Source organism: Camarhynchus parvulus, chromosome 7 (assembly GCF_901933205.1).
Source record: "Camarhynchus parvulus chromosome 7, STF_HiC, whole genome shotgun sequence".
Lineage (NCBI taxonomy): Eukaryota > Metazoa > Chordata > Aves > Passeriformes > Thraupidae > Camarhynchus > Camarhynchus parvulus.
This window is the reverse complement of record NC_044577.1, coordinates 15,559,931-15,583,859: the sequence shown is the minus strand read 5'-3', so window position 1 is coordinate 15,583,859 and position 23,929 is coordinate 15,559,931. Positions and strand designations below refer to the sequence as shown.

The 23,929-nt window shown below is 38.8% G+C and overlaps 1 protein-coding gene across 1 annotated transcript in view; it reads right to left on the bottom strand.

Moving 5' to 3' along the window:
* Positions 1-23,929, bottom strand: part of PDE11A (phosphodiesterase 11A) — a 104,473-nt gene that overhangs the window by 13,162 nt on the left and 67,382 nt on the right. The window contains exons 11-19 of the mRNA XM_030952414.1: positions 20,252-20,398; positions 20,041-20,148; positions 15,271-15,380; positions 12,607-12,697; positions 10,621-10,721; positions 6,810-6,887; positions 5,367-5,434; positions 2,404-2,474; positions 1,300-1,383 (exon numbers count right to left, since the gene is read on the bottom strand). Coding sequence (XP_030808274.1) covers positions 1,300-1,383; positions 2,404-2,474; positions 5,367-5,434; positions 6,810-6,887; positions 10,621-10,721; positions 12,607-12,697; positions 15,271-15,380; positions 20,041-20,148; positions 20,252-20,398 — 858 coding nt within the window. The remainder of the gene's footprint in view (positions 1-1,299; positions 1,384-2,403; positions 2,475-5,366; positions 5,435-6,809; positions 6,888-10,620; positions 10,722-12,606; positions 12,698-15,270; positions 15,381-20,040; positions 20,149-20,251; positions 20,399-23,929) is intronic.

Genomic DNA, 23,929 nt, shown 5'->3' with positions numbered 1-23,929 from the left:
AAGCAGCAGCCTGGCTCTTTGCTTACACAAGTGTCTGCTCTCTGTGTCACAACAGGAATTGCCATTGCTGCTGGGTAGTCATTATTTCCATGGTGGCAGCCTCATATGCCACAAGGTATGGAGGGGAGAGGGGACATTGTCCTTCTTATGGGCCTTCTTGTGTCCTTATTGTATGATACTGGTTTTATATCTGGTCTATAAAATAAAAGGAACTGCCAATCCATTTTTATTTGTGTGTAGGGAAGCTACATTCAGGCACAAGTTGATAATTTTGATGTTAACATGGGAGCTGTTATTGTTGTGTATCATCACTGACCCGTTCATTGCTTTGAGGTCTTGGGCAGTTTAGGGTGCAGTGGGAGCAGGGAGAACTTGCTGCAGTTCTCCAGAGATGCTGAATGAGAACATCCTTCTGTTTTCTCAGATATCACTGGCCAGTCAGTCTTTGCTGGCATAAGGCAGTCTGTGTTGTTTCAGTCAAATCCTAAAGCTGTTTAATCTAAAAAGGCAGAAGCATTGTTCTGTTAGGAAAAAATTCTTCATGAAATGGTGGTCAAGCATTGGAACAGGCTGCCCAGGGAAGTGGTGGAATCACTGTACCTGGAAATGTTCACAAAAGCCTGTAGATGTGCTGCTTAGGGATATGGTTTAGTGTGGACCTGTAAGTGCGAGATTAATGGTTGGACTCGATGATCTTAGACGTCTTTTCCAACCTTAATGGTTCTGTGGTTATCTCTAGCCTTCATAGAGGAGTATTTGGGCATTTACACAGTGTGCCAAGCACCCAGGCAGTCTGTGCAGAAGCACAATTAAAAGAGTAAACTCTGAGTTAAACAGCAGAGGTTAAACAACAAATTGTTTTATCACAGACCCTAAAGGCTTGGCCTAGAATGCCCTGTAGCAGTTTGGGAAGGTGCACTCTAGGCCAAGCCTTTAGGAAGAAGAAAGTGCAAAGGCTCACCCTTGAGTTTCCTTTTTCATCACACAGATTTGGATAAGTTTGACAGCACCTACTGAGACTGTCCCTGTAGTGCTCCATACCTCATCATGATGGGAATCAGTTTGTCTCAAACATAATAAACCCTATCAGCTTTTATAACTTAGAGAGGAATTTACAGACATTACAGATATTTACAGACAGATTCAGGGAATCTGAAGATTTCCTAATGGAATTCAGACTTTTGGTAAAGTCAAAGTAAGACAAGAGTTCAAATAGCCTTCAAGACTGCTCTGAAAGCTAACTCTGAGAGACAAGAATAATCTCCTCTGGACTCTACAGGAGCAGTAAGTAAAAATTACCTCATACAATGGCATGCAGATGCTATCAATCCACTCGAGCTGCAGCCTGGGTAGTTCATGCTTCCTGTTCCGATCAAAAATGGCCTGAATTGAGAAGGAAACAAAACTATCATACTTTAATCACACTGGAGTATTTTACAGACACATCATCCAGCACTTTGCAGCTGTGGTCAAATTCTCACAACCAGAACACTTTGCAAACCATAATCAATCTTCGCAGGTCCTCCTCACTGCTTTGCCTGGCATGAAAAATAAACTGGTTATTTTTAATTCTGTTTTGAAACTTTTAGGCTGAATGTGTTTTGTGTTTATAATTCTGTAGTTTAAAATACATGTTCCACAGTTGGAGTTGAGGTGGTAAGTAACCTCCTGTAGGAATGTAAAGCAGATACCTTTGATTAGAATTTTCTCTTTTCTCACATAGGGTTTTGCAGCTCAACAAAACAGTGATGGATCTGGGCTGGCTCTCTTCCTCCCAGTTAAATTCTTTAGAATACTTTCTGTTACCCTTCTCCTGTTGCCTCCAGATAATGGTTGCTCCACATTTTGAGTTATTCAACCTGGATAAGGCTTTCTCTTCTAATTGTTCAGTGAAAATATTTATGAGACTTTCCTAGTACTTGTTTGACACTTTATACCTATCTGGCTTCATTCCACTCAATTCCATTTTATCCCTTCAATCACAGTAGTATATTTACATGTATATTTATAGAAATGCATTTCAAATAACACAGATATACAGCTGCAACATAAAGTAAATCTGACAATTTTGATTTCCATAGGTAGCTGTGGGTTTTTAGTTCAATTCTGTGTATTAAACCCAACACCTGCTGCTTACAAAATTCACTGATAGGATAACCTTAGGAATAGATACAGAAGACTAGTAAAAGGGCTCAAGGAGTGTGAAAGGGCAAAAGTGACTGTGTTGACTGGAGAGCTATTTTATATGTGGTTATAAATGCATATCCTTAGTGGACAGAACTTTTATTTATTCTAAGGTTTCTCTTTATGTACAAAATACAGTTCATTTTTCTGAATGAGTCCAATGATATTTTTTTCCTCTATTCAAATTGGTAACTATTTCAGAAATGATAAAAAACTTACTGAAGGGGTGAGTTTGAGTTCAGATCTTTCTCTGTCTCCTTGTTCAAAGAACTCACTGGTTACCAGCTCAGCTGCCTAAAATAAAATTCATGATAAAAGATTAGAGTTCTTGTTACACAATCTTTAGGATAATGAGTTTCTGCTCAGACCATGACTTCAGCCTGTGCTTAAACTGGAAAGAAGTGAATAACCTCACTTACAGGACTGACATCAGGCATGTGTTCATTAGTTTTTTGAACTGGGCATACAAGGGGTATAAACAGCCACAGTCAGGCACAGGGACTTATCCCCTTTTGATAGGGAATTGACTTGGGGAATTACATTGCACTGCCAAGGTAGCACTCAATACAGTTATGACAACTTACTCAAGAACTGAGACCAAACCAGAAAATTATAGCTTCTTGTTGGCATCCACTATTACATTTGTAAAAATGCTTTGTAAAACATGCAAGAGCTCTTTGGTTATTTACAGGCTGTTGCCCTATAAAAATAACTTTGCTTATCAAAGAAACTTAATTAACCAGTACTCTCTGTTGTTTAATCTAATATGAATTCATAAAGGTTTTTTTCTCCCCACTAGGCTTTACTTTTTTTCCCCATGACTGTCATCAATATAGGATCTGGATATCTAAGTATGAGCTGAGATTGTGATGATAATCTTGATTTAAAATCAAGAAGTGGTCGATTGGAAGTTAGAATGCATCTTTCTGACTTTTGTGAATGAAGATGTTCTATTCACTGCAGAGGTTTGTGCTTTTTAGAAGACAAGACTTAAAAATAAATTTACTCATGGAAACCAGAAGAATTTTAGGAAATCAAACAGTAAGCAGTTCTGATATAGTACTGTACTCCTGTCATGTGTGAGGCTTTGAACATAAGCACACGTGACATTTTGAGATGCATAAAAAAATGGAAGCCAATCTACTGAAGAGGTATTCACAGACTAAAGCTGCTGTCATGCCAGTGTATTGTTTTTAAGTTACGAAATAATTTCATAATGCCAAGGCACAAGAGGGTAAACTAAGCAGAGAAACTGTACTTCATAAAATCTCTAAATTTCTTGCTTTAGCAACCGCATGGTAGATAACGTTCACAAATGCTAAGCTTGTAGCAGTTGAAATGGGGAGTACCAAAATAATTTGGAAGTAGGTGATGTTATAAAGTACTCTTAAATCTTAATAAAATTCTGGATCCATATTCTGGATAGAGGAATAATTTAACAACTTATCAGCAATTAAGGGTTTGCTAAGTGTATTGTATAAAAATAATCAAGGCACAGTATCATCCCTGTCCTTCAGTGCTATTCAGATCCTGTTCTCCTTATGTCCCTTTTTCTCTTCCTTTATGTGTTTCAATCTTCTCTTCCTGAATTTTTGCATCTTACATCTGGCCTTTAATCCCATTTTTAAAGTATGTTTGGTTTTTTTCTTGTGGCACAGTTAAGGTTCAGCTATTTCCTGTTTTACTTCTGTGGACTTAACTAGCACTTCTGCTCAATTGGGTAATGTTTCAAGAAATCCCAGGTGGAATTTTTCAATGTAAAGTAAACCTGTATAACTAAGCTCCAGGGGACTTTTCACCTGTAGACCTCAAGAGTGACAAGTATAAAAATCCCCAGTTTGCTAGAGACTCCAGCACTAATTCAGCAGCATAGCACAAAGATTCACAACTAGGAAAGCAGACCCTACCTGACATTTGGCTGTCAGTGAAAATGCAGAAGCTAACTGGGTTAAGGAGGAAAAATGAGGAGGGATTGCACACACTGCAGCAGTGGCCAGGTGGCAGTGAAAAATCTTGTTACTCAATTTCCCTCTGCAGGATAGAAGCAGCTTTCCTGATTTCCATGAGAGGTGACTATGTTCTGGCCGAGTAGAGCAACAGCCTTAGAAAGAACTGTTGTCACAGTCTGCTGATAAAGTAAAAAAGACTCACCTGGCAAAACTGAAAGCTGAGGTGAAGGCCTCCCTCCATAAATGTTTTTTTTATTCAGTTGATGTGCATGTAATTTCCATAGATCCTTTTCAGCTTCTAATACTTCCTTGTCCAAGGAATCTGGCTGTTCCTGCATCTCTAGTTATTTGGCCTACTTTTAACTTTTCCACCCCATCTTTGTAACTATTACTTGCTGGTAAACCGAACTTTCTCCAGTTGTGTACCCAAACCCAGCTGCACTGGTATATTTTCAATTTCCTTCTTGATGCTGTCAGTTCCTCCAAAACCTGACACAGTCTGTCTTCTACTGGCTTGTTCTGGGCCTCACTGAAGGACAGAGAATGACTGGCATGCATACTGGAAATATTAAGGATGGTTTCTGGGTAGAAAAAGATGTCTAGAAGAGGGGAAATCATGGGGCAAAGGACAAGAGTTTTGGGACCGGTCGCTTTCTCATATTGTACCTGTTTGCCAATGCTGGATCTATTTTTTATGTATATTTCTAAAGAGCTTAATCAGCAGCAGAAGTGTGAATTTTTATTTGTTGGTTTCTACCTACAGGATGTAAAAGAAACCCCTATACTACACTTGGAGTTTTGCAACATTCTTAAGAAAATGAACACACTTCTTTTATCATATCTACTGAAGATTTTGTGCAAATGAAAATTTGCAGATAATCTGTTGGTATTTTTGATTTAGGGAAGACCCTGCTACTGCCAAGGAAAATTTTGGGATGAAACAAGTAAATGCAGCTATATGCGGCTAAATGCCTTTTTTGTTTAATCCATCCATTTTTGGGTATGGATTTAAAATGTTAGTAAGAGGGGAGGTTGTAAAGCCAGATGCACACAGCAGCATGTGTACAAGGAACGATTACACAATAAACTATTTTTTGCAGAAACCCCCTGCTATTTTTTTATAGCATTAATACCGCTGTAAATTGATTCCAGTTTTGGTCCCTTGCAAGCCAGGGCCCTGGGAATATTGTCCTGCCAGTCCCGCCTCCTCCCAGCCCTGCTATTAATCATGACTTGCCTGTCTTGAAATCTCCCACGGTTTGGTCACAGCGCCAAGGTCACAGGCTGTCATTAGCATTGATCTGAAAAACAGAAATGAACAATACAAGCTGAATTCAACCTTTGTTGAATTTCTAAACAACTCTGCTCTGGATGCATAAATAAATAATACCTATATAAAATGTCAGCCCTGGCACCTTCTTTTCCTCCAGAAAAGAATGACATGTTTGAAATCTTAGCCATCAGCATGGCTTTTACATTACAATTGTGCCTCAGAATCCTAATGTGCTGCAGGTCATAAGATGATGAATTTTGGTATTCTGCATTGCACAGTAGAAAAGAAATGATATTGCAAGGGAGTAACTGCTAATTTTGCAATACTTCTAACACTACTTACATTAATACCTATAATATATTAGAAAGCATGTGTTTCACATGATATAAGTAAGGGTATTATTACATAATAACACCTGCAACTGGATTAATTTATATGCCTATTTGTAAGTGACTGCTGTAGCAAGAGAGCCTATAATCACAGGAGGCATCCCAGACACTGTTTAAGCAGTTTCTACTGCTCATCTACAATAAAAATTGAAGATTTACTGTGAGCTATACGGTTCCACTGTAGTTTAATATCTAGCTACAACCATGTTTTATATGCATTAGGAGAAGGAAACCGTTCAGCTGTAGAAAGCGTTTATGTACAGTACATGATGCAGATAAAAGTCTAAGAAAGTTTAAATGAAGAACAAGGGCACTGAAAATGAAACATCAAATATATTGCCTGAATCTAAAATTAGGAATGGGTGAAATGGTATGGAAAATAGAAAATGGCCAATATTTTGTCAAAAGACCAAAAGATAACAGAATTTTAATGAAATTTCAGATAAAATGAGACATAACCAAGCATGCATATGCAAATACACACGTTTTATTGTCTACAAAGTGTGATCTACTCAAACCACCCGCAATGTCTGAGGTTTTCAATAGGATGCATGCTCAGGGCATTCCTGAGGGCTGGAAGAGTACTCTGTATATGAAAATTCCCAGGTACAGACTGGAAGAGCAGAGAAGTGCATGGCTAGTGAAAAAAGACAGATGAGAGGAAGAGGGATCAGGGAAACAGACAGGAAAGATCTTGGTGTAGAGAGGCAGAATATTGATACTTTCTGGAAAAACAGCAGAAGGGCTGAACAGGAACTGGTGAGGCTGGGAGAAAGGGAAGAAAACAGGACTGATTGTGTAGGAGAAATGGAGAAGGTGAAGTCACGTTGATTAATCCCAGCTGTTTGCTAATGTTGAAAAATCATACTATGTATTTCATATCATGGATTGTATTTTTAAAACAAGATACTTTCTTTTGTTATTCTGAGCCTCCAGTCCACAATACATTAAATTCCTTTACCAAATATGGCTACACTTCGAAATAACCAAAAAGCAAGAAATAACGGTGCTTACCGAAATACTTCTCGGTGGTTTTTTATATTCCAATCATAACCACCTTTACTGACAAGCTCAAAAAACTCGGTCCTTCTCCTGCAAAAAACCAGATTGTCAGAGAAGGAAATAAGACACTTCCAGGGCAGCACTGCAGCAGAAACACAGCTCTCTGTGTGATACGGAATCACTGCACCTCATGTATTATTGTTAAGGCCGTTACACTGACAGTCCATTTAAGCGAAACATACTAATTTCCGAACACGTTCTATAAATGTCTGTTATCAATGTCACAGTTGCCTAGTAAAAGCAATATTGGATTTACGGTCTCCACAAATAAGGAAATTAATGGCTCTGAAATGTTCAGTCTTCCATGGAAGCATGAAATGCACACCTACAGCAGTGGACAGACAGACAATAGAAACACCCCAGAAATACACACATGCTTCTGTTTTCTTGTCTTTGCAAAATAGTTTTTACTTCTGTATCCTGAAGGGCTTTTCAGAGCTGTGCAATTCCTGTTATTTCCAGCACACGGAAAGAAACAGAGGCACACAGGAACTGCTGCTGTCTTGAGTTCATAGTTCTTATAGACTGGAAACTAGGTCTCCCTGCTTAGTCCCTTGGTTTGTCTTCTCACGCCTTCTTAATGTCCTCAAACAGGGACAAAACGTGAGATGGACAGAACATACTAATGATTGATTGTTGCCTTTAAGCATCAAAATTCTGATTCATCATAGTCTGTAATCTTTTATGGCACTGAGACTCCAAGCAGCTCTTACTGCTTGCAATGTGACTACAAATATGTAATAGATCTGCCCAAGATGTAACAGAAGCTGAGGTACAAAAACTTGGAACAACTTTCCCCAAGTGACACATCATATGAGTATCAAAGCTGGAAAGCAAATAAATACCTACATCCTGAGTGACAGTGTAGTGCCCCATCTCATATGAGACTGTGCTCTTTTTCAAGAGGAAATGTAGTTAGGTTCCTCAACAGGAGGGAGTTTGCAGTCTTGTATTTTCTATGTTTACTTCAACTAGACTGAAACTTTGGACAGTGATTGTTGACAGTGCAGTCTCATGGCAGCCAGTACATATTTGCATACAAGGAGATGCACACTTCCAGAAACTCTGTGTTCCAGAACATTATGTGGGGCACATTGCATTATTCTGGTCCCTGACTATCATGGTTATATATATGGCCGGTTACTCCTACTATAGGGCCTTTCTATAATGGATTTCATTCAGCAGCGAGAAGAGGGCTATAAATGACTGCATGATGATATCTAATCCCTTATACTTTGGGAAATAAAAGATTTCATTTTGAAGTATTGGATATTCTGAGGAATTCATATGTTCCTGAACAAAAACCAGGCAAGAATGTTTTAAGCTGAAAGCACAGAAAGATGACACCCCAAAAACCTAAAATATTTAAATTTAAAATGTAGACATCCATAAACAGTAACTGAAAATGTGAGTCTCAAGGCCTTATGTTAGGCTAAAAGCTTTAAGGATTTTTTTTTAAATCCATTTAAATAGATACAGAAGTAGTAGTCAAGCTCCACAGAGAAGTTTCAGTGTAGGAAGGACTGAACCAGAGGAAAGCAGCCATGTATGATGAAACAATTTAGCATTTCCTACTGGCTTTTTTGGTATCAAAAATATTGAGGTTTTCTATTAATAAGCAACTATAATATGGCAGAATTTCAGAAACAAACTGAATTATAATAATTTTCCAGGGTCTTTGAGTAACGTTGCCTCTGGCTGCATTTTCCGTCGAAGGGAGGTTGTTTTCCTATGTATAACAAATTCATTTGCTCTACAGCCCACTGGCTCAAGACATCATTTGGATGAATTTCCATAAACTTCATTTGGCTCCATGCTTTTACTTTTTGTATTATCTACAAGTGTTGTTTTCTAGAATTATAAACTAAAATCAAATATATTTCCCATCTGATCTTCCAGTGAGAGTCATCTTTTTATTTGTTTGTTTGTATAAAAGTAATGCCTTGAGGAGGTCATAAAGTCTTGCTCTGCAACAGTTTTGTTGCTGTTTTAATACCTGGAGCTTGTGATCATTAGGTTCAGTCATTTTAAGAATACTGATATGAGAATTCCCCTCTCTACAAAATTATTGAAGATGTAGCAAACTGAAAAAACAAATTAGGTACTTGTGTAGAAACAGCTGTTCACATAGGGTGGCTTTAAGAAGTGTAAAGCACCAATGTTTCTAGAGAGTGATTTTCAGGCACTTCTGGAAATAATCTAGCATAGCTACCACCTCACTCTCACTAATGAATCACAGTAACACAGGAGGAAAAAATAATTTATCTGCAGACTTTTGAGTAAAGAGGCCTCATTTGCTAAAAGTCTTCTGATTAATGCAGCATGAAAAATAAATTATGCAAGTAAAAAAAAAAAAATCTCGAAATTCAGTTATGTCCCTTTTGGACATTATTTCTCTGTACTAGAACTAGACAAACAAATTGACCATATAGTTTTTCAGCTTAAGGCAGGCAGGGAAGAGAGCTCCATCACATCTGGGTCTGAACGGGGTCTATCCCAAGGCACTGCCATGAGCCCCCTCTGGCTCCTCCAGGGTCTCCAGGATCTCGGCCAGGGGGAGCACATGGAGCTGTGCCAGGCCAGCTGTCCTCTCAGTCCCTGTCACTCATCTCCTTCTTGAAAGCATAAAACATTTCTGCAGCATTAATTTATGTTGAGACAAGAGGACCTATGGTCCTTGTATCTCACAGAATGGAGGAGTTTCAAGGTCATCAAGTCCAACCATCGGCCCAGCACCACCATCATCACACCTAAACCATATTCCCCATAAGCACCATATTAAGACCACTCTTTAATACTTCCAGAAGTGACTCCACCATCTCCCTGGACAACTTATTCCAATGTCTAACCACTCTTTCAGTGATTTTTTTTCTCTAATATCTAAGCTAAACTTCCCCTGGTACAACTCTAATCATTTCACTTGAGACATGGCAGAAAGACAGACAGGATAGAATGCTAATGGACACCAAACAAAAATTCCTAAGGATGACTTATTGTCATGACTGGGAAGGCAGTGCACTGAAACTGCACATCTGTCAGCACTGCTAATGCCAGATGTCAGAAGTGCACTGTGATGATGACACCATTACTCCTCTGACTATGTGCATCCTCCCACACATCCTCAGTGGGATGAGCTTGGTAATAATTAACAATATTTGAAATACAGGACCAACTTGAAATCTACTTTGAGATTTGATTTGCAAACAAGGAAAGGGAAGAATCTGGGTGAGAGAGATCCTAGTGTACTTCTCCACAGTTAAGCTTTTTAAGACCTATTCTCATCACATGATGTGAATTGGCATAATTCGTCTTCAAAGCAGCAAAGTGTCTCCTTTATTGTCTCTGTAACTGGATCTGTAACTAAATACAGTATATCTTAGCACAAATGTTTAGAGATGCTGAAATGGTGGAAAAGAATTCTCAAATGTCATTGATTTTCTATGTGCTTGAAGAAATTTTCATAGAAGGGACAGAAAAATTATGGAACTGAGCTGCAACTGGTTCCTGGGATTGCTTTGAAGTATAAACCTAGGATTTCACTTACTTTTGGTTGATACAGACATGTTACACATTAAAGCAAAACTTATTTGGACACTTGAGATATATCTATTAGTCTAAAAGATACTAAGTATTAGACTAAACCTCTTCAACCATAGCTGAACATTAATTTCTCATATTATATATCCTTATTGGTATTTAATAGGTCATTAGAGTAAGTTCTCTGAATTTTCATTCATCAAATACCAGAAATGCCAATACTTACTCAAAATACAGAGTGAGGTCTGTTGCCAATATCGATTGCTTTAGAAGCTGCATAAGGTCACTGTAGTCCTTAGAGGACAAGTTAGCAAAGATGTTGTGACCCTATAATGAAAGAGATAAAAGAGGTAAAGGACTAACAATCAATATAGTTTTTTAAAAAGTTTTCTAGCTTGTTAGTGTACAGTTGCCCTGTAACACAAGCCTTTTCTGATTCGTGGCAAAACTATGATGAAATAATAATGCTAATACTGCTGAGATTACATTGAGGCAGAAGAGTTGATGATTGTTATCAAGCACCTGGTATGTTTTTCTAAACTCTGCTGAAATGATAGCCTGTCAAGTAAAGATTTACTCTCTGCTCTGACCCTGCACAGACTCAGTTTATGGGGAAAACTGTGGATACATCTCAATCTCTCATCTTATTAAATGTTTTGGGGAGCTGTGTATTGGAGCTTTTGAGTAGTGATCCTAATAGATTTATCTGTGCTACTGCTTGCATGCACACAAACTGCTGTTGGTGCAGTCAAGGACACTAAATCAGTTTTTCATTCAAAGCAGCCCTTTTGCTCACTCTGCCCATTACTGTCTTGTCCTATAGTGTATACAGCCATTGCCTGTGTGGACTAAAGAACCACAATTTTATATGCAATTTAAACACCCTTTGTGGGCCCAGCTGGCTGCTTTTTAAGGGATTGTGGATTAAGAATTTGAAAGATGCTCTATGGTCAAAATGAAAGGAAATTAATTATTTGATGTTGCTATTTGAGATGGGGAAGGTTCTTCTGTAACTGGATTTCTGAAAACAAGAGGGACAGAGATCCTATAATTCCTCTGTGAAATTCTCGAGAAAATAAGATGAAAGAAACAAAATTAATGAAAAACTCTAAATGTAAGCTTCAGAAATTATCTTTGTGACAATAGTCACATATATTAGCATACATAAATGTATTACAGGTCTTTTTTTTCCTAATCACCTACATAAATATTGAAGTTCTTCTAACCAGAGTCTTACTTTGGTGATATTTAGTCCTATAGTGCCCACATTCAGTATGCACTGCCATCTACTGCTTAGGAAGTTTAAAATGCCCTTAAAACCAAGAATTTTCCAGCAACAGGGTTTCTATAATCATGATGGTATGACGACATATATGAGATAAGGTCTGGGGAGGTGCAGTTCCATGACAAATCTCCCTAGCAGTGTACACAGAGGTAAAGCCAACACCCTGTTCCCATTTCTCTGTCAACATGAGACATTCCAGATCTCTTCAGAAGTTACTGCAGATCAGGCTGTGGTCTCCAATTGTGCTGCATGAACAGCAGTTTCTATTTACTAAATGCATTTTATAGCAACCAATCTCTGTAAATTAAGAAATGCATCTGTTGTTTTGAAAGGACTCCATGTCCATTCTTCCACTTTTCTCAGTTATTAAATACATGGTGTAGTATATGCTGTATAGGGTTATATGCAAGATATTCTAGGCAAGAGCTCTGTCTTCACAGGTATCTACAAAGCAATTAATATACTTTAGGACAGCATGATATTACTGATTTTAATTTTAAAAATAGTTTATTAAATTATGAAAAAATCATAAAAATACTGATTACAGAAAAGCTGCCAAAGAAATTATATTGGTGCAGTAAAGGATAGCTCTGATACTCTGAATATGACACCTGTGGAGAAAGGTAAGGACCTGTTTCAGCTACCTGTAGACCACTGAACAGGATATATGTAAGAAGAGTGAGAAAAGCTGACAATATGATTAGGATGTATTCTCCTTGCCCCTTGCTGATTGAGACAGATATAATCTCTGGGCTCTGTGATCAGCATTTGTAGTTGTTTAATTTTGTGCTAGTTGTGACCTTTGTGGTAACCAATAAATAATTTCTCAAGGAGAGGGCATTAAAAAGGTACTGTACATGGTATTTCCTTCCTCCAGCTGAAACTGCCCAACATCTTACAGTGAGATTAATAGCAATGCTTTTGTACCTCACTTTGGAGAATCATGACAGCATGATTGAAATGGTGGTGCTCCAAGGTAGCAGAGGTGCCGTAGAGCTGAGCTAAGGCTGATCCACTCCTGAAACAGAACATGGGAAGTCAACAAATCCTGCTCGTCTGCTTACGAAGCAGGTTTCAGAGACAATTTAGTGACAAAAGCATGTAGGCACTCTCTCCACCTCCACTTCAGCAACCACACTTAAGACAGCTGATGAGATCAAAATACTAATTTAAATCCAGATACGAAACATTTATGTTCCAATCTTTGCAAAAATATTGCCAGCTGGATAAAGATTTTTCTGGAACTACAAGAAATTTTGTAATGCAGCCTTCAAAGTGCCTCAGCAACAGCACAGAGACAGAACTGTGCAGTAAAGACACAAGGTAATGTCCTTGAGCTGGGATCAGCTGTTCCCCTGCTACCTTTTATTTTTAATTCTTAATAGACAAAAACATAAGGGCTTACAATGGCCAACTACAAACTCTGAAATTAAAACCCCAAAATACAACAACAAAAAACCCAATTGTGAGTACTAAGGTAAACAAAAAACACAAGTGAGAACAGTGAATATAAAAGTAAAGCTTAGCATATCTCTAGAATGTATTTTCTCATCACATTTATTGTCTAAACCAAGATCAGATTCAAAATAAACAGTGCAGGTTGGTTTTCTACGTTTAAAGGACAAAAATATACGGAATAATCTTATAAAATTGCAAATTGCTGGCAAGTGCAGAGAATGGGACTGGATTGTCAGAATGGTCATTGTTCACCAAGTACCAAAGTAGTGCAGGCAAAGTACTTCACTTCTGGGACCCAGCCTAAAGTGACAAGATGGGCTTTCTTTCCAAAGAAATGAGAATAAGAGATTATGCTAGAGATAGAAGGAGTCTCCTAGGAGCATATACCATAAAACTGCACCATACTGATACTTAATTATCAGATGCAGCTATATGAGAGAAAAGGATGTCCAGGAAACATCATCCCTAGAGAAAGTGACATTGACATATATAACAGAGCCATTTGAGACAACTGTGATATTGCCTCCATCATATACCTCTTGAACCTTCATCATACAGAACAGCAGTATTGGACACTGAAGATAAAATAGGAAAATGTGATGCTTAAATTTATGTCAGGTTAGAGGAATAAATCATAGTTAGCGTTATGAAAACTCCAGCTTCTGTTTTCAGGGATGTTTTATACATGTGTGGTAATGTTTGTCTTTCATTAAATGTCTTCAGCAGTTTCTTTATGGAGTCATAAAATGGTAGCCTCCTCTCTGTACTCTGTTGTCAAACAACAAGTATGAGTGATAGCAGTCTACTGCTGAACCCTGTACCTTTAACTCAGCCATCCCTCTGCACAAAAGATACTCTTGTATAATGGTACAGCAGAGAAGTGGTTAATTTAATCAGAGCCTAAAATGGCCAGGATGTAAATCTTAGGTCTCGTTTTTGTAAATTGAGAACATAAACATCAATCAGCTGAGCTTCCTTCCCATTTGTCTCGTCTATTTTGATTCTCTTCAAGACTCAGCTGCAAAAAGGCATCTAGCAGTGCTTGGTAACCTTTGCACCATGAGCTCTGTCTTTTGAGCACTGCAATTGATTTTCCCTGCTATGGTGATTGAAGATCCAGACAGTGTCATTGTTTCATTGAGATTGTATGGCAACACCAATACCTCAGGAAATGGCAGCTTAGTGAACATCAGAAACATAAGTTTGAGTGATGGTCACTGAGGCAACTTGCCCCCAGAAATGCAGCAGCCCCTGCATACACACATTGCAGCAGAGTTCTTCTGCAAAAGTAGGACAAAATAGGCTAATACAGCATAACTCTGCCTTTCAAATATCTCTGGACAACCATTTGATCACTCCCCCATCATACTGGAGGATTAGCAGTAAGGCAGAACAAAAAAAGCTACAAATGCTCACTGGGATCTGCAGGACAGGAATGCCTTGGGGCCTCGTATTCTGACTGTAGAGGAACTGGGGAGTGAAGAAAACAACATGGGATTTGAAGAAATCTCTGTGTCTGGCAGCTTTATTTCACAGCTTGGCCAGGATGTTGCTGGGGACATTTTTTGCTGTCCCTCCTATTCTCAGGGAAGGCAGATTTTGGAATGAATTTGATCTTAGTCTAAGGAGCTCCCTTACCTACACAGATAGAAGTACCACTCTTAAGCCTTCTGCAAACCTACTTCTCCTTCACTGTGCCTGAGGGCAGCAGCCTGGTTTCTGTGAAAGCATTATTTCAGTTTCACTTATTTTCTTTTCTCTGCAATAGCAGAACAAAGTTTTTCTTAATGCCATGCACCCCAGTCAGCAAGAACAACCCAGACAGACAATTTAGGTGCTTCCTGGGTTGAAAACCAGAATCAATAACAGCTGAGCCTGAAAACAACATCAAGTTTTGGCACCACATTTCAATATGTGGTGTCAGTTCAAAAGCCAGCTACAAAGGACAAGCCAGCAATTACTTAAAGGAACAGAGAATGATAAAGATGGATAGTCCCTCACTGCACACACGAATAAGAGTACTTGGCCTTGGCCTAGAAGGCTTGAAATTAATGCTTCATTCTTTATCCTGGTCACCTTTTGCTCTCCTGTGGAAGAAAACCAAATTAAAATAGTAAGAATTAGAAAGCTTACTTGGCTTGGAAGGCATTGTTGGTTCCCCTGTGGTCAAGGTCGTGACACAAGCATCCCACAATCAAAGCTAAAATTTCAATTTCAGTTAGAATCTCCTGAAATCCTGCGGTCTGAGAGCAGAAAAAAAAATAGCAGCTGTAACTATCAGTAGCAAAAGGGATAAGTAATGTTAGTCCATCCAGCAACAGTCAACTTTGTTTTGATACCATGAACGTTTCAGTAAGGAGAAGATAAATGCTTTATTGTCATATTCCCTGCTGTATGTCAGATGGTTAGCAGAATAGATAATGTCCTTGGAGTGTTCTGTTATTATCTCTTTGTTGCATTTCCAGCATGCCATTTCTCTGCTAGCCAGGAGGCACCAAAGGCAAAAAGAGCTGAAAACAAATACTAGTAACTGCAAACTGAGACAGGAACTGGATTTTTTAATCAGAGAAATAAAAAACCCAAAACTAAACTGATAAAATTTTGAAATTATGATTTAGAGAAGTACTTGGAAAGATTTCTTCAATCCTGAGATGACCATCTTAGTGAATCCCTACTGTCAGAGATAGCTGACATGTTAAGTTGATTCTTTAAAAGAACCCAGATAAAATATACTCTGTGGAACTGTTATGAACTATTAGATTTTTTTCCAGTCTGGCACTTTGAAATGAAGTGGCACAATTTAAAGAGGAAATGTCTCAAATTTCTGTTGCACATACCCACTTAAATTTGGGAGAGACATTTGAAAACAGATGCAATGAAATTCCCTACAAGCAGCTCCAACATGACTGTGTGAATGGGGGAGTTAATCCTAGACGCATTTTTTTATCACTATGCTTCTCCTCTTGGATACTTGTTATAGCAGTCTTCCTGCCTGAATGAGCTCATGGCAGAGATAAAACCCTTACTGCTATTGCTAACCTCAAGCATCCTGAACAGATCCTGTCTGCAGGAGGTGCTAGAGCTTCTATGGGACACCACTGGTGCTGTGCCTCTTACCCATGGCAGAAACAACCTGGTTCTTCAGAAGCAGAAGGGCATAATGCCTGCAAAAATAATTGGTTGAGCTGGAAAGTTGTAACACTTGTCTTTTCACAGTGTCAGTCTCCAGTGACACTCCTCAATTAGCTACATGATCCAGTTAGCATGAAAGGAAATTATATACAAGAGATACAAAATACATTTGTATTGAAGGACCAAACCAAGGCTGAACACCAACACCATGTAAGAATTCCCAAATATAATTGATTTTCAAAGGGGCATAAGTTCACCCACTGGCAAGAAGAGAGTTTAGGTGATAGAGGGGGTATTCTTGTCCTTCCTTGGTAGGAACTTACACTCAGAAACACCAGTAAATTGCTGCAATACTCTGTGAAAGCTCTGCTATTTACCCCAAAGACCACAAATTCTACTTAGAGAAATGCACATTCAAATCTAAGTTTCCTTGGTTTAGACAGTCTGAAATGTGGCCACAGTTAATACATAAACAGTACAGGGAGCCAAGCTCCCCCAGGTGCTCAGAAATACACTTCAGTGGGAATTGATGAAGTGCAAGACTTGCGACAAAAACTTTAATAATTCCTTAAAATTCACACAACAGAAAAGATGATCAAGCATGAAGAAAAAAAGATTAATTAATTTTGTGTACAATTCATCAGTGTACAGAATAACTTGGATATTAGGAAAGAGGTTCACCTGATTTCTAGTGGCATTGCTGTTGTTTTTGTTTCGGTAACATCTACCCAAGCAGAAAAAAATCCTCTAAAAATAGCATTTTCTCTTTTTATTTTTTCAAACACAGCTCTTCTATAACAAATGGTAATAAAGATCTATTTATAAAAAGGGATTAAAAATAGTTTGTAACTGACAACACACCATGTGTCAAGGTTCTGTCTAGAGAAAATATTCATGGCTAAGTTAAAATAACTTAAAAGGGAAATTTTGTAATGTGAAATTGATGTTGTAATAAATATTCTTTAGTGTAATCCGAACTTTGATTAAATTCAAAGATTCAACCTGTATTGCAAATGCAGGGAAACCAATTAAGGAATTTATTAACAGTACCAATATCTCAAAAATAAATGCTACATTTTATTTAATGAAAAGTCTTGTCACTGAATATATGAAAGAAATATAGCATATGTCATGTAGTAAAAACCATTTCATTTAAAATAATACTACAGTAAGGAGATAGCTTCCTTGAACATAATGCAAGTAAACAGAGGATTACATTTCCCCATTTCTGAATTTACAAGAGAAAAAAAAACCATGGCTATAGACGATGGTGCAGTAAAATTTATTTTCACCAGAAAAGGAATGACCCATAACTCATGAGTGGCACAGTCTCCAGTGAGTTATGGAGGTCATTCTTTCATGTGAGGAAATGAATTGCATTCATTATACCTTGCCCCACATCTATATGTTTTGTTATTAGCACACCAGATGGGATTTTAATTTGGTATTGCTTACTTGTTCATTTTTGCCCTTTGAAATAAGTATCAATGTGAACTGTGCTGGCAAAGGCACTGATAATGAAGCCTCCGCTTGATCCTGCACTTTACTCTCAGGTACTCCCTTAACTTGCAGGAGCAGCCTTGCTGGAGTGCTTGTCTTCAGAATTGAACTATGGTCTGCAGAATTGGGCTTATGATTGCTCGAGAGAGAATACATACTTAGACAGTAAGGAACGTGCTTTAGATATGCAAAAGGCTGAATTTACCAGGAGTGAAACAACGGTCTGCTCTTTGTTGAATTTCTCTTGTTTGGCTTGTTCAACACAGCTGAATTTTCCTCGTGCATTCAGTGGGAGTATGGTGGAGGTTACTGCACTAATGGTTAGACATGACTATACTATGGTAAATCCTACCTGAAAATGCCCTAAAATAGAATTACTGGTTTCTATTTGTGGGGCAGTCTACATTGCTCACTATCATGGAGAAATCAGAAATAAGCTGCAATAACTGCACAAAGCAGTGCTTTCTTGAGTGGCAGAGAAGGGCTCTGATAAGCCCTTCAAGGGGTGTGTCTAAGAATTTTCCCCTTTTACCAGTGAAAAAAGAAGGCACACGCTAACTTGGATGGTGTCCCCAAGACAAATGCAATAGGAGCAAGCCTTGGATTATTACTAATGTCAAGTTTCTCTTTTGTGTCTTTTTTTGCACAAATGAATGTTCCTTTATCTGGAAGGGAGAGCAGACCAAACAGATCATGCACTGAACTTACTCTGTTCCCAGCCAGAGCCAGAGCAAAGTGGGGTGGGATGTGTGGAGACTCTAGTGCCGTGGCCACTCACATCCAGCCCTACACATGGAATTGCTCATTCTGTTTATTACCAGGAGTGTGGGCAAGGAAACAAACTTGGCTTAAAAATGCTGGATCACATCTCACAGACAGTAGCACCCCTGTGCTGACTGCTAAAAGAGCTCTGAAATGATGCTGTGAGAGCCAGGTCAGAGCATCTGTCGGCGGATGCTTGGAGGGCGGCTGGTGGCTGCTGGAGCGGCAGGGCCCCGCTCCCTCTCTGCTGGCCCCAGAGCGGGCACTTTAGCCGGGGTGGAGGTGCGCGGTCCCACCGGCAGAGCAGCGTGCTGCAAACGTGGCCTCGGAGCTCCACCTAGGGGTGTCACCGCTGGGGCTGGGGGCTGCCCGCCCCGGCAGCCTCCGGCAGAAATTACTGTAATTCACTCCCAGCGGCGCTGCCCGCCTTTGCCTGTACTCTCAGAGTAAATTGCTTTTCCTTTGTCTAAAACTGGAAAAAAAATGCATGTCAAATTTATAAAACCATAAAAACTACCTACACCCAGGCCTTACCACCGAATTTCCTTAGAGAGCATCAGCAAGTGCCTGCTGAAACGATGTTCATTCTGCGCAGCTGAGCAGCCTCATGCCCAGAGGAAGAGGTCCTCTCGTTGGATGCCTTCCTTTCCTTTGTCTCATGGTGCATGGTACAGCTTCACCATGCCTCCATCAACACTCACAGAAACACACCCACCCTGCTGGGACTGACCAAGCGCTAGAATGACATCTTCACCTGCTAGGGGAAGTCAGAGTCTCTTTTTCTTGTCCAACACGCAAAGTTCTGGCACCCAGGACCCCTGAGTTTTTTGTTGGTACATTTACAAGAATGAACTTGCCAAACACAGGTTATTTCCTGCACTGAGGTTGCTGTGGGGTAGGGAGAGAGAGCAGTATGCTTGTTCTAGTGGTACTTTCAGCAGAATTTACTTTAAATTTCAGTAGAATTTACTTCAGGTACTGCTGGAGATACATGCTAATAAAATCCCTACATGTTAACAATGTCCAGTGGAGACTCAAGATTCACTTAGATCACTATGCTGAAAGATAATTTTCAAATGTTTTGAGGCAATATCTTCTAAAACTATTTAGATTAAGCTGGATAAGGAGATAATAAATATCAACATAATAAATACTTTGGGATTCTAATCCTTGGTTTTGTACTTCCCAATTAGGAGTTTGAAATAAATGTCAAATCAAAGAGTTCCAAAAGAAAAACATTTCGTAAGATCAAGATCTGTAATAACAAGAGCACTCCAAGACTGCCATCTGTTTTCAGTCACTTTAATGTGCCTATGATATCACTGTCACTAAAACACTATAAGGTTTTGCCAAATATGTGCTGCCTTAAGTTGAATAAATTCTGTCTGCTTTGCTATTGGAAATGAGTGGCATAATAACTAGAAAAGAAATTGAATGCTGGAAAATGTTTAGACAGGTTAGGCAGTGTGGCAGTAAAAGCTCTTGGGGGCTGTGTGGCTGAGTACTCACAGTTAACATGGCAAACATCAGCTGGCAGACGTTGAAAGCATGCCTCCAGTTGTGATACAGGACCATTCGATAGTTCTTCCGCACCGTCAGAAGCCACCTACACAGCGTCTGAAATTCAAAGTGCAGTTTGTAGCAGGGCTACTAAATGTGTACAAATGGACAGAGCAGTGCCAAGACAAAAGCAGCAGATATTTGCAGTGCAGATGGTTACCTCGTAGTCAATTTTAAATTTCTGAACCATTCCAAGTTCCATGAACATCCGCAGGGCTGCAGTAATCATGGCATCCACATCAAGCGAGAAGTCATCAAAATGGATATCGTCAATGCCAAGCTCTGACACCAGAGGGATGTTTGCTGCCTGAAAATGCCAAAGGGAAATTTCTGATTCAAAACTTCCGTCCTTTTTCCTTTTATTCACTCTTACAAGAACCAAACTGTACATCAGTTCTGACCTGCCGATACATTCCCTGCTTGATTCAAATGCTGAGCAGTAAAAGTCTTCATCTGAGAAACACAAACACGTCAAGCTAACAGAGTGTGGAAGCAGTGGGAAGGAGAAGAACCTGGTATGAGCAGGAAATATGTTCACCATCCCAACTGGAGCCCTGATACAGCATTTAGACTGAAAGCTGACCACTTTACAGCCACTGCAGTAACACAATATATTCCAATGCAAATTACAGTGCTGTAATGCAAGAAACATCTGGATAGCCAGAAGCTGGAAGTTTTAATTGCTACCATTTACAAATGCAAAGTAAATATACTGCTCTGCAGAATTTCTTCATCCAAATGGCTTCACAGTCATAAGCATACAAGCGCCCTTTGCTTTAGACTGTTCACTACGCACACACAGAACCAGAAGAAGAGGAATACAAGACATGTCTAGCATGTCTACTCCAAAGTAAAATAAAAGAATTTTCAACATGCTGATTTTATAGTCAGTCAATAAAACGACAGCAAAACCCATACATTTTGCTTTGTCTGTGTAACAGGGACTTCTTTTTGTAAGAGTGGAATGAGCTGCTCTTGCACACACAAACACAGGAACGTGTGCTGGCCTGGCTGATGTATTTAGTTGAGCACAGAGATGCGCTGTGGCTTGCTCAGTGGCAACACCTGCATGAGCCAGGTTAGGTGTGAAGCAGGAATGCTGGCCCTGAGACTGTGCTGTCCAGACCTTCAGCAATCTTACAAAAATTGTGACTTTTTTATCATTCAGTAATTCTTCAAAGACTTGGGGGATGCTGGAGATGCACATTAATATTAAGTCTATGAACACACTCACTGGATAGAAATAAGACTCAATATAACTGGTTTTTGGGGAAGAAACACATTTGTACATCATACTCCTTAGGAAAAGCTTAAATAGCAAGCTGAAAGAGAAGCACTTGATTCTTGAAATTGTTTATCAAACAGTCTTTGCAAAGCTACTGCTGCATTTTCATTAAGTTTGAAGTGGGATCTAATTAACACTTTCAGAATTTTTGGCCTCTTAAAGAAAAACAGATCTTTTTCTTGCTATTTTTTTCTGGAAACCAACACTTTTATCAGCCTGTTGCAATTCAAGGTAGAACACTTGAAGCAGTTGCTCAACTAAAATTGTTTTTCCATTTGTCAAACAGTGGAGAAATAACAATATATTCCAAATCTATTACAAATTGAACAACAGGATATTAGCAAAGCAAGTCAAAAACAATTTCTTCCCACGTCACTCTGAAACTTTTAAATATTTATGAGGTTTTACATTCCTAAATTTAACAGGAGTGCCATAATCCAAAATAACTGCTGAATTAATAGCCAGGAGATAACATTTGTATAAAAGAACCATTTGCTTTACAACAGCAATAAAGGAAACAACAGAATTATGAGTGCAGAGCCTAATTTGAATAATGTTAAAAAAATGATATGTTGTGGGGCTGCAGCAGTATTCTGGCTGCACCTGGCATTGACTATCCTCAGCTTCTCAGGCTAGAAATGCAAAAGTCCAGGGTTTAGAGGAGAACATTCATTAAACCTTCATATTTTAATTACAGAGATATATTAAAAATATTAATAACACAGAATACTAAAACATATCCCTCCCTGAAATTTTGTAGCACTGCAGAAAAAATTTCAGTGGATTTCTGAAAATAAACAACAATAGCAACACTCCCTTTCAGGAAAACAGAGATGATGAAAGTACCATGACAGCAAAAGGAAGGGGCAGGCAATTAAAATTCAAGTTACAGTGAAATTATTTTTTTAAAGCACCCCAGTGATTTACAATCCCTTAAAAGTCTGTGGGTTTTTGAACATTTAGATGTTCAATTTCCCCTTTCTTAAAACAATTAAGAACATTGTGCTCTGGAAGCTTTTTACCCTGTGAATCAAGCTCTTCATATCCTTGAGGAAAATTCAGATGACTCTTCTGTGAGTTTATGGCAAGCTAAAGTCAGATGTGCCTCCTCTGGTCACATTTCCATATGTCCAGTACTAACCCAAAAATTTGTCTTGAAGGGAATCAGGAACACAAGTTCGGCTGAACACATGGAAGGCAACTGGTCTTGCCTAATAAAATACAAACTCAGCAGTTGCCAGACTAGGAAAATATCATCAGTCGTAGGCAGCTTGATAAAAAAGGATGTCATGCCGCCAAAGAAGAGCATAAGGATAAGATCTGTGGTTACTCCATACTCAGGCATGTATGGAATAGGGTGGAATGGATACATAAAGGAGGAAAAGCACCTTTGTACTCAATTCAGGTGGGAGACAAGATTCTCCTTTCCTCATTGCTCTTTGCTACCACCTAAATTCTATGACAGCCTGCTCATTACTTGTGAACAGGTGAGAGACAAGGGACTGGTTGAGCCTCAGTTTCCATCAGCCATCACAAAAGGCCATATGTCATTAATGACCCTCTTACTGCAAAACACGAGGAACGTCAAAGTGGTTTTCACCACACAGTCACAATTCTGGCCACTATAAAAGACAGACCATGGGAACAGAAAAATAACATTTTTGGTTCAGTATTAATAAGCCTTTGGGCTCCTGTGGATGAATAAAGCCTAAGAAGGAAAATGCTTACTAAATGATTTTGCACTAACTCATCTAACAGCATATTCTTCACAATCTTCTGTATCAACATCTGATAATGTGATAAAACTGGATGTAAAGAAACTGGCGAGTTCTTCCCAAAGCATTCTTCCTTTTTAAAATGTGCACAACCATGGTAGCAGTCCACCTAAAAACAGAAAACACTGACATCCTACTTTGCCATGTCATCTTAAAATTTCTCTACTTCAGTTTTAGTACCTGTGTGGATAAGACACCAGTGCATATTATGCAAGGAAAGTGTTTTGAAACATATTGATAAGTATATTAGTATGGCTTTGTTTAAGAAAAAGGTACATTCTGCCATTTGATATACTCAGCTTCCTTCCTATGTGGCACCAGAACTATTCTGTAACAGCAACTTCCACTTACTGAATGTAGTCCAGTTTTTGGATTATTTACAGTGGCATGTGGAATGATCAGCAAGGCTTCTTCATCAGAAAATACTGCCTGACTGATGGAAAGAAGTAACAAGGAACTTGATTATATTTAACACAAATAAAGATATCTCATGAAATATATATTCCAATGCAGCAAAATACCCTGGCAAAATAATGTGGTGTACATCTTAAATCCCAGGGGCACCGTTAGAGTCTAGAGTCCACGTACTATTCAAATAGCAGGTCAGGATCTGACCTCATGTACACTCTGGAGTGAAACTGCAGCTCCAGACAACATGACACACAAAGAAGTAATAAAATTGCCTTTTCAAGTACCTCTTCATCACAAATCTCTCTCAGAAGATTAGGATCTGAAAAACCTTAAAGGATGATCATCAAAAGCTGAAGAGAAAGTATCA